Source organism: Malurus melanocephalus, unplaced genomic scaffold, assembly GCF_030028575.1.
Source record: "Malurus melanocephalus ecotype Western Australia unplaced genomic scaffold, MMel_1.1 scaffold_147, whole genome shotgun sequence".
Lineage (NCBI taxonomy): Eukaryota > Metazoa > Chordata > Aves > Passeriformes > Maluridae > Malurus > Malurus melanocephalus.
The window spans coordinates 1559175-1570338 of record NW_026623379.1 but is presented as its reverse complement, the minus strand read 5'-3'; the positions used below and the strand labels follow the sequence as shown (position 1 = coordinate 1570338).

Sequence of the window (11164 nt, the reverse complement as noted above, 5' to 3'; positions counted from 1 at the left end):
GAATGGCAAGGTGGGATGATTGTGTGGGTACAAACCAGACACCAGTGGCTTGGCTTTTAGAATTCTGCTGTGCTAAAAGGGAAAAACAGAGCAGATAATAAAGGTCTGCAAAATTTCTGTCAGTCAGTGCACTCCAGCGCACGTCAGCATTTTGAAAGGATGATATTTCATTGCACTGTAGAGAAGCTGAAAGTCATCTGAATATGAAAAACCTTTCTAAGGTTCTGTATCCTCTCAAACCTTTCCTCAATCTTGATSTGACATTTATTGTGTGCAGGCCCAGCATCCCCATCCTGTATCTCAAAGCTCTTTTGCGTGGGTYAAACACGGATCCAAGTGCTCTGTTAGACTCAGACTAAAGCATCTCATAAAAGGTATTTTTAATCTTGGAGCAGCCAGGAGCTTTTCTTCATGAAGGAGCACAGCCCCAATGTTCTCAATGCCATGGGAATCCCACCCCTAAGATTTGTGCAAATGAACAGTTAGATTTGCCTTGCATCAAGGCATGCTTCAGCCAACGGGCTGGTGTAGTACAGGAATATGAAATTTATTATGAACRTGTGCTTCTTTCATGCCCATGAAAATATGAACAGGAAGTAATGTTTGCATRAAGCACAGAAGTACAGACAGATCTGTGACCTAAAAAGATTCTGCATGGCAGCAYTGTGAAGTCAGTTTTTGTATTATCTAAAGTAGACAATATACAGTATTTATGTTTTATTTTCCTCTGGTGTTGCAGGGTACAGCTGCAGTGTAATCTCACAATTTACCCTGGGCTTYGGATATGATGCACTGTGTGCTGGTACATATGGAATTTTAAAATGAAACAACTTAGTTGCTGTTTATTTTTATTTTATCATTTACCTACAGAAAAATTTTACCAAAGCAAAATTATACACTGTAACATTGCAGGAGAGGGAGGGAAGGAAGAAAAAAAAGCAAAAATAATCCAACAAACCAAYCAGAGGGCAGAATGCTGTTTACCATTTATCAGATTAATGCAAACAATACTTCTGAACTTCAGCTCATTTGGGTTTTTTGTTTAGAATTCAATCTAAATCTACAATGCAACAAAATAAAATTCATTCTTCARGACTGGTTCATTTCTTCTGGTGTAGGTAGCTTATCAAGTGCTCCCACCTCTGCAAAATAGCAAAAAAAAAGATAATAAGCATATATGTAGTATACTTATTTATCTTAGCAATTAAGTAATGGAATCCAGTTTTGRCAATATAAAATATTTTATTACTTTTCTCAACTATGAGGCAAATCTTACAACTTCTCATATTTTAATTTATAAAATGCTGGGGCTTTTTCTTTTGAATAKCAGTAATATCTTCCTGATATAATTTCAACATTTTAGAAACAGCAGTGACAGAACAGCAATTAAATTATATTRATTTTATTATGTCAATTGATATTGCTGGATCCCAGCATCTCAAAAGACTTAATATTATCTAATTGCAGCTGCCATCCTACATGTTGCTCTTTATGAGAAGCATTTAAAGCTGGAGGGAATAATTTCTAAGAGAAAGAGCTGAAGGCTGCTTTTTGTTATCACCAAGGTACTTTTTAGGAGTAAAAATACTGCCTTTTCTTGCAGATTAAAATGTTTGTCTAATCTGAATAACTATTCCCTGAATCTGAATCCAATAAGTGGGATTTTCCCCCCTTCTCCCACCAAGGAACATAYCTAAACAAATGTATTTAATGCAGTAAAATTTCATTTAAGCAAAATGTTAAAGGATTTCTGTCATTAAAAAAATATGGTTTTCACCTGCTAAAGCTACAGTTCTGGTTTCATGTAAGAGTTTTTGCTGAATCTTTCCAATAACTATTGGTAAGAGATAATATGTGATAACATTCTGTGTCTTTTACAACCTGAAAATACAAGAGCTATGTCTGGGTAAAGGCAGATCTGGAGATTCATTTTTTTTTTGTTTTTCATGAAGACATGGTAATACCAYCACTTTTTCTGAATAAAAACAACTGTTTGGCATCACTGTTCTAAGAAGGGAGCCATTTTTGCTCATTTGTTCCAGGGAAGAAGTAATTTATATTTCTGTGAGATGCAGTTTATTTTATTGTCTGATTAAGCAGCTTTCAGCCTACTCAGAAAGTGTGTGCTTGAGCTTTCACACCCTTTTGGTTGTGTCCAAATACTGATAATACTTTCTAGGCTCAAACAGCAGAGTAAAGTGTGTTTTGGCTCTTTCTTCACATTGGCACCACAAACAGTAAATATACATGCTAATAATCTACTTTAAATACACATTTGAATTATTTCAGACCCTTAGGACTAACTACGAAGAGTTTTTATTTTCAGAAGAAAATTCAATAAACACTGGGTTCATATTTTCAGTTATGAGAATTATTTTCCTTGGGTGGCTACAAATAATTCAGAAAACAATGGAAAAAAAGCATCCCAGGTCTGCAGAGAACAAACAGATCTGCTGAAAGTCTCTTTTAATAATTAAATTAAAACACAAATGTACACACAGTTCCACAGCATACACTTGCCACAAAACTGCACATAATTTGTTGTATACAAAAGAATATAGAAGTTACTGATTTATTGAATTGTCTACTTTTCTGAGACAGAAAAATCCTCAAACTTTTGCAGTAGAATAACTTCTATCTATCTGTTGTTTGTTTTGCAGTTATGTATTATGGTTTTATATATTTTGTAGACAGTTTTAGAAACGCTGAAAAGGTTTTTAAAAGCTAAAATTTGTCCTTGTTTGGGGTTTTTTAAAGCAAAGTTAATGAAAACTCAGAAGCAGACAAATTTCTTCTTTACTGAATCCCATAGTAATGTTCTCATTATTATAGAATCAATTGTAAGCTCGGTATTACAGGTCTTGTCACAATTGTGAGGCTGTACAGAGCTTTTACTTCAGAGCATTCTGAGCTGTTTGCCAACATTCAGCTAGGTGTTGTCACAATTTTACCATGCTATTTTATCCATAGAATACATGCAAAATGGATAAGTGGTGGAATGGTGTCAGAGCTCTGCTATTTCAGATCTCCACTGAGCTGCAATTTTGCAGGATCACCTGCACTCTGTGTGTGGGTGTGATCCCAGAGGTGCTGTTCAAAGTCTTGCACACTCAAGTCTGTAGCAATGAGTAAATTAAGGGATAGTCTTGTCTCCTCAGTAAATTTCATACCAGAAACTGTGAAARATTAAAAGGCATTCACTAACCTTTGAGATGCAAGTAAGTCAAAAATTCGATTACTGTGCGCACAATGTTTTCATCAGCCAAGGGTCTTCCAAGATTCCCTGTAAAATGAGGTGGTTGTTACTTGGAGTTAACATGGTTTAAAGATACATTGTGAGGGATATTGTGGCTAAGTTTATGACTACTCTGGGGAGAAAAACCCCAAAAAACCCCAAAGCTATCTGAAATTCCTTTTTCGTTAAAATCCTTGATGAAAAACATCATTTCATGGAAGAGTAAAGCCCCTATAAGATTGGTAACTGCAACTCTCAGAATCAAAATCACCCAGATTTGAATGCCTTTGCTGCATAGCAGCTGCTTTGATTCCTTAAGAGTTCTGGTCTTTAAGACTTATGAGATCTCTTSCAGAAGAGAGTTATCATCTGTTCCCAACTCTTTCCGTTCTGTCCACCAAYCTGAGCCTGAAGAGAGAGGTTAAATTTTAAATTCAGCCAACAAATTCATCAGCTTTATGGAACAGTTGAAAGTTCTTCATGTAGCCTGACTTTGCTCCAAATAAGCCTCTCAAGTGGTACAGAAGTGATTTGTAGCCTGAAAGCTAAGCCTGGGTGTTTTTCTGAAAGTCCAGAAAGATATGTTTTTACATAGGAATCTAATCCAATATRCTTGTCTTTTATCTTGTGAAAATAGGCTTTTTGATGCTATTTTAATGACCTGCTATTGCACTTTCGAGAAGGATGCTTTCTGAAGCTATTAATGGGAGGGGGAAAAAAATAGCAGAGGTTGGTTGGAAGAAGACGTCTTGCTGTTTTTAAGATGAGGGAGAACTGCTGTCCATTAGAGAACAAATGGTAAGTAATTTCCTCAAGATTTCTACCTCTCTGCACACAGAGATGGGTACCAGAACCAAGAGTCCTTTATTATATCACTGAAAATATTATCAGAYAGGTCAGAAGGCAGACTGAGCTCTGTAGCACAAATTAAAAACATTGATGAGGGATGTAAGGGACAAAAAGGTTTCTGGTACATGGAGAACCAGCACTGAAGAATGTATTTAATACACTTGCACCGAAAAACCTTATCTTCCAGCCTTTGAACTGACACAAAGATATTAATATTATTTACAGTAATAATACTTGTATTAGCTGAATTTTTCCTTAACTCATATTCCCACCTAAATTTTTGCTTTTATTATTATAGTAGTCAATTTTTTACCCAGATTTTATTACCCATGTGATATTTATTGGATATTTTTCCTCAGTGACTTGAGAATGTTGTACTCATGTATTGCTCTGCTATTGAACTTAAATCTGTAATTCAGTAAAGAAACCATTACAATCTTGCAATTTGAAGATTTGACTAATTATGCTCACAGATGTAGTTTTGTTTTCGGGTTTTATTTCCTGGACCTTGTGTTAAGTCCCCACTATACAGTTTATAAGTTTTTCTAGATTATCTGAAGAGCTTATGAATTTTGCAGCATTCCTTCAAGGAGAACACAGTTCCTTGCATGAACTCTTTTACATTAATAAAATAATATGTGTATACATTGCCATTTTAAGGTGCTTTTTGCAAAAATCAGGAGAAATCCTTCATTTTCAATTAAAATAAGATTCTGAGTACCTTATATATATATATATATATATATGTATGTATATGTATATATGCATATCTCCTTTGGGTAAGAAGTCTGTAAAAAACTTCAGCTTCAAAGAACCTTTTGATAAGGGAAGAGCATGAAGTTTGTAAAGTTCTCATCCAGACAAGCTTGGTTGGGTTTACTTTTAACTGTGGAAGGGCAACAGTAGCCAGCAAAAGAATTCCATACATCTAAAAGTTCTTATTCCTGTAAGGCACCTGGTATATCCACAAACGGCAACATGTTGCAAGTTGATCTCCACAAATGCCTTACTTCCACATTGTTTCTGACTTCCACATTTTTCCTTAAAAACCAACCAACAAAMAAAACCACAGCAGGGCACCAAAAAAATACCACACACAAACCCCAACTGTGTAATCGTGCACCAGATCTGAACTSATAGTCCTTCAGAGACTGTTAACAATTAAGAAATATATTTCCCTTCTCTTTTTAAAGTTTGTATGTATGATATTGCAATTAGGCATATTTTCTTTCTTTATGAACTTATTTATTGTTAACTACATTTGCTGTTCTGGGTGTACTTAAAAYAGGCTCCAAAACCTTTATTTTTTCCCCACTAATGCAGTGATAAATGCAATAGTACTCAATAAGTACCCTGGTCACCTTTATCAGCCTAAAGATGAGATTCATCCCAGCTCACTTTAGATGTCTGCAGTACAGACATTTTCCTTGGACACAAACCAGGTTTTCCTAGAAGTTTCTGCATCTTATCCTAAAATAGGTGTTCAAAATAAAGCCTAAAAATYGTCAGCTTCTCTTCATAAAGGGAGTCTGGACATACATGTTAGAGGCCCAGGTTTGGATGACAAATCCAGAAAAAGGCCTCACCCTTTTCATTGCCATTTACTGAATTCTGACACATGCAACATCAAAACATCTTGACTTGAMTTCAGTTGTGACCAGACTCTCAATCTTTTCATGAAGATAATCCACCTTGCTTAATCATGGAAAATACTGAGACTTAGTATTTTTTTTTCTATAACCTTCATTACTGAAAGATGCCTTTATGGACTCTCTTCTTTGCCAAAAAAAAATTGACTCTGGAGTGTCTAGACTGACATTTGAAATATGTATTTGAACATATTGTCTCAAAAAAAAGACAATATGAAAAGAGAAAAAAAATGGAAGTTTTTCAAAGCAATATGATCTATTATAGATTTAAAGCAACAAAATTATGATACATTTTCCTAATCACTTAGATGTTGTAAGCTATGACTGTACAAAGATCACACCAAATGGCCAAATGTCTTTTTCTTCCCTTTCATATGTTTATATTAGGATTTCTGATGAAATGCAGGAATAGCTTTGTATCCAGRTAGTCAATTCAATTGTAAATTAACCACTAAACATTAAAAACAAATCAACAATTCCGGTTTCAGATTTTCATTACCTGCTTTAATATCCTCATCGGGTGGTATTTCACGTTTACCRGTGAAACCATGCTTGTCATTAAAAGATCTGTGGTTATCTACTGCATCTGAKAAATAAATTAAAAATCAAAGTAGTTAATTGACTTAGCAACAACCTTTCTTATATTGCTTTCTTTTCATGTATTTCAATGAAAAGATTATGATGGACAGTTTTGATGTACAAAATTCCAAAGAAGATAATGTGTCAATAAATACAATAACCTTTCTTCCACATTTGTGCTTATGCTTTATCTCAATTACAGACCCAGTCCTGTGCTACAAACTTACTGAAGCTATTACTGGATTTAGAAGTTGTAAAGAAAAAATGTAAGTCTGTATATCTGCATGTAAACTGGGAAGTTGTTCTGACCACTCTTTCCTGAGGCTTTAAGGGAGTGTTGCTGGTGGGTTTGCTTAAAAGAAAACTGCAGTTAGTTTACATGAATAACCTTCAGAAACTATCTTACATGCCCCTGGTGCCTCTTCTCTCCCCCTTGCAATGGGCATTTCCTTTATCAGTAAAAGCTGATCAATACGACCTGCAACAAAGGATGATTCCTATTATCCAGTCTTAGATATAAGATAAAGTCTTTGACAAGCACATTTTCCCACAGTATTTTTTCCAGTTTGCTTAGATCTGCTTCTGTCTATTTCCAGACATTTACAGAACCAGTTAACATGCTTGAGATACACTAAACTTCCCCCCCCCCCTTTTTCAAGTATCCTTATTGTTAGCTAAAAAAAGAATTAAGAGAGTCAGAGTAAATATCTGTAGTATTTACGTATTACTGAGACTGAAAATATAGAAACATTGGTAATGAATGTTATCACRTTCCCAAGAATTAATGGTAAAAGGACAAATATTTGAGACAGCTTAGTACTGCATGACTTTTCTTATAATCTACATTTGTTATCTCCACCTTTGTAAACCACTGTTCCTGTATTTTGAACACTKTGTAAAATGATTTTTCACAGTGAAYTCTTAMTAGTCCTGAGTTTACAAGTTACTGTTTTAATTTATTTTGCTTTAATTTTAAAAATTTCGTAAAATCAAGTAGTAGAATAGTTTGTAAAAAGATTTAAAGATGAAATCTGAAATACACAGAGAAGTGCCAAATTCCACATTTTGTCTTTCTGCCCTTGACATCTGASATGCTTTAAGACTTTTTAACACTTCTGCTGTTGAAGTATTTGTCATATGAAAATTATCATTCAGAAGCATAAAATGTGAAGAGATACATTTCTGCACATAAAGCCTCCCTTTATGTCCAGAAACCATRAGCACAAATATCAAAGCTCTTCTTTAGAAGAGAAAAGCTGTTGTCTAAGAATACTCACTTCTATAATAGGCATGTAACAAATACTTCAATAAGTGTTTTCCCAAATGAGTTTCTTTAGTCTTGCAGATTTGGACAAAAAATGTTTAGGGAATTGAATAATACACTACAATAAACTAATTTATAAGAGAAAGAAAAAAAAAACCAAAAACCACAACTTTTGCATTTTAAAGTAACATTTAAAAAGAAGTGCTTCACTTACGTGGCCCAAGCAGGTAACCAGCACTATTCAAAGTCCAACCCCTTTTGTCTTTTGCCTTAAAGAAAAAAAAATGCAAGCACGTTATTGCATGACCTACACTCAAAAGGACATTCACTTACAGAAAGAGTCTTCTGATGACTCAAAATCAGGGAAAACTGTTTAAAAAATAAAGCAAATYCTATTGAAGCAAGTATTAATGGTGAACTCTTGTCCCCGCCCTAAGACTATAGCGTTATTATTGACATCCATTCGGTTTGAAGATTTCCCACTATGTCAGTGATGAATGCAAATCACACTTCRGAGGCAGAAATTTTGACTTTATATTTAAAGTATATACATAATAGCCACCTTAGCAAAGAGCAGTGCTTCTTTTTATTGTTTGGATGTAAATGACAGCCTCTTTATGAAAAAGTTCGTATGCTCATCATCTTTTCTGAGGCAGGTGGGACACCCAGTCAATTTTGGTCTATCAACTAGATACTCTTAGACATAGTGTTTGTTTCAAAGGAGCTAGTATTTAAAATCTCCAAATTCTTAGCTGAAAAGAAAGCGAACTGTTTATAGCCCAGTGGGTTTATAAATTTCAGTCCCTATATCCATGTACACTGCGCATCCCCGGGAGGTTCACAGTTCCTCACCAGCTGAGACACGGATACTTACTGAGAAAACCAGCCCGAGTGTTTCCGACAGGGTGGCGCAAAGGATTAGAGACAGAAACAGGAAACCGGTGCACCTCTGCATCTGCAAAGAAAGCGCACCGGGGTAAATGCCGCGGCTGCCCCGGGGCGCGGCCGGCTGCCTGGGACGAGGGGCGAACCTGCTCCCCGCTGCGGCTGCCAGGGCTCGGCAGCCCCTGGGCGCTGGAAGAAGGTCCGGGAGGGGGTACCTTGAGCCGGGGCGRTGTGTCCCTCGCAGTGCTGCCGTGGGGTGGCGGCGGGGCCGGTCCGGGGCTGCTCCCAGGCGGGCTCTCACTGCATGGCCGCGCCGCGCCGCGCTCCCGCCGCGCTTTATGAGGCGAGAGCCGCCCACGCCTCCCCCCGCCTCCCCTGGGTCATTTCCCCCTCGCCACCCGAGCGACGCTTTAGGAAGGGCAGGAATTACGGCAATCCAATTAGCGGTACATGGGAGCACGACGCGGGGAGCCGGGCGGTGACCCCCGTCCCTRCCCTGTTCGTGCGCCTCCGCCCGCCCGCGGCACCAGGGACAGGGGACAAGGCAGCCAAAGGGAATGGACATCGCCTTTCAGAGCCTCAGGTACGGGAGCAGCGCTAAACACGAGTGGCAGCGTGTGCTGCCATCGGACAGGAGCCACGGCATTTGAGGACAGTGAGGACTTCACACAGTTCTGCTCTSTTTGGGATCCTTGCAGCTCCCGGTGCTTCACTAGCGGTCCCTGGAAATCCCTTTGGCTCGTGTCCGATGCTCCAGCATCAGAGAGAGGAGTGCTAAAACTCTGTACTTCTTGCCGCTCTGTATCTGAGACAGCACTGTTTTTAGGGATGTCTATGAAAGCCGGGGATTTAGCTCTCTCCAGTGATCAGACTATAGCTCTGACTTGTGGGTTTACAACCAGTGGAGTTTCAGCAGTTTGCTTACCTTAGTTGTTACAGCTGGCATCGCAGTGTGCAAAACTGAATTACAAAGCAGAGATTCCAATATTAGTTTCTTTCTTCCCCCCTGCAAAATTGTATTTTCTCTATAACAAATTCGTTTATTCACTGCAAGTCACTCAAATTCATCTTTCAATGATGGTAACATCACAGATGCTGCACAGAAAATGTTATACTKACAGCTCCTTTTTCAGAAGCTGCTGAAGAGTCTCTGCAAATTTTTGAACAATACACTTATCATTCACAAATTTAAAAGCAAACTTCTTTTACTTGAACATAGCATAATGTTCATAATCCATGATAGAAGCAGAAGCTGTGTCTTGTATTTTAACTTCCTACCCTCTTTTGTCAGATGCAGTAGGATTATGATAGTCCAGCCTTGTCTTTGGGTCTCTGAGCAAAAACTRCTGGGATAAAATTTATTTTATGCAATTCTTAAATGCTGATGTACATACACGGGAAGCTCAACTTTGCAGAGTTTATTTGATACATTTTATCATATGCCAAAGATGTTCCCTCAGCCATTACATGATCCTCATAATTCAGATTGCATATATCTGGAAAATAGCAATATAATTTTTGCAGTGATGTTTTCCTTTACCTTATCAAAAGTGCACTTTTGGCTGAAGTTCCCTACCCTTCCCTAGCTGTTAAATTCCACTAAGTAAATTTTGAAACCTGAAGCTTCCTCGTGCCACAAAATGTTTTCTTTATGTTATTTGAATAAAACCACAGAAWTTATATCAAGAGACATCAAATTTTRCATTCAAKAAAWGTTTAAAAATGTGTTATTTCTGTAATCTTTTACTACAGTTTTATTCTTGATGTTCCTGTATTCAAAAAGTATTTGAAACAATGTTTTTGAACCCAYAGTTTTTATTCTGATTTTTCATCCACAGTACTCTCCTGTCAAATTAGAGTAAAATGATCTCTTCATCTCCTCTASAGTCAGATGCAAAAGAAAGCCTCCTTGTATACTGAAAAGCTTAATCCATCACTTGCCCATCATACTTTTTGTCTATATCTATCTTTATGTTAGTGTCAATTAAATCATTTTATCAGTCATTCCTGCAATTGATGTTCTCATTCCCTCAATTTTCTTTGTCGAGAATGCTATTAGTCCTTTTTTTATTCCATAGAAATTTTGAATCTCACTGCTCAGACAAAAGAATGAGCATTTAGTCTGAAACCTGCCTTCCCTAGCTTAGCTTGACTAATGGCCATCTCTGTGGCTTCACAGCTTGTTTTCATTGAGGACACCCATCAATGGACTAATTCCTCCATTGATTTATTTGTGTCTGGTTAATTGTAAAGGCTAAATGCAATTTGCAGTAGCTGTTAGGTTATGCCTAATCCTCACCAGAGGTCCATCATCAGATAAACTCACAATGAAGATCATCTAAAATTCACTCAAGTCAACAGAACAATAAGCATTGATAAAAAAACTGTCTCTGATGTCTCTAAACGGATCCATGAGAGACAGGATTGCCATTGGCTGTCTCACAACAGCAACATGTATATGTAATTTTATAGATATGATTGYAACTGCATTTCAAAATAATTAAAAGAAAAACAGGGATGATACTGGTTGCAGACAGAGCAAAAGGCTTTGAATTTTTCAGGAAATTATAATATGGATTAAATAAATGAGAGTATTGAAACACTGGACTTGGGAAATAAAATTATTGCATTTTTGTCCCTGGATATTTCATTTTGAGAACAAATGTTAAATCCTGAGGATTCTACCATGCATTTAATGGTAAA

General features: G+C 37.0%; 1 protein-coding gene across 1 annotated transcript; it reads right to left on the bottom strand.

Annotated features, from left to right (window-relative positions):
* Positions 1-844: 844 nt before the first annotated feature.
* Positions 845-8796, bottom strand: GAL (galanin and GMAP prepropeptide). Its single transcript, XM_057371504.1, has 6 exons — positions 8677-8796; positions 8451-8531; positions 7791-7845; positions 6233-6319; positions 3206-3283; positions 845-1142 (listed from the first exon to the last, which is right to left on the bottom strand). The coding sequence occupies exons 2-6, from the start codon at positions 8529-8531 to the stop codon at positions 1090-1092; spliced, it is 354 nt and encodes a 117-aa protein (XP_057227487.1). The 5' UTR covers positions 8677-8796; the 3' UTR covers positions 845-1089.
* Positions 8797-11164: the final 2368 nt, after the last annotated feature.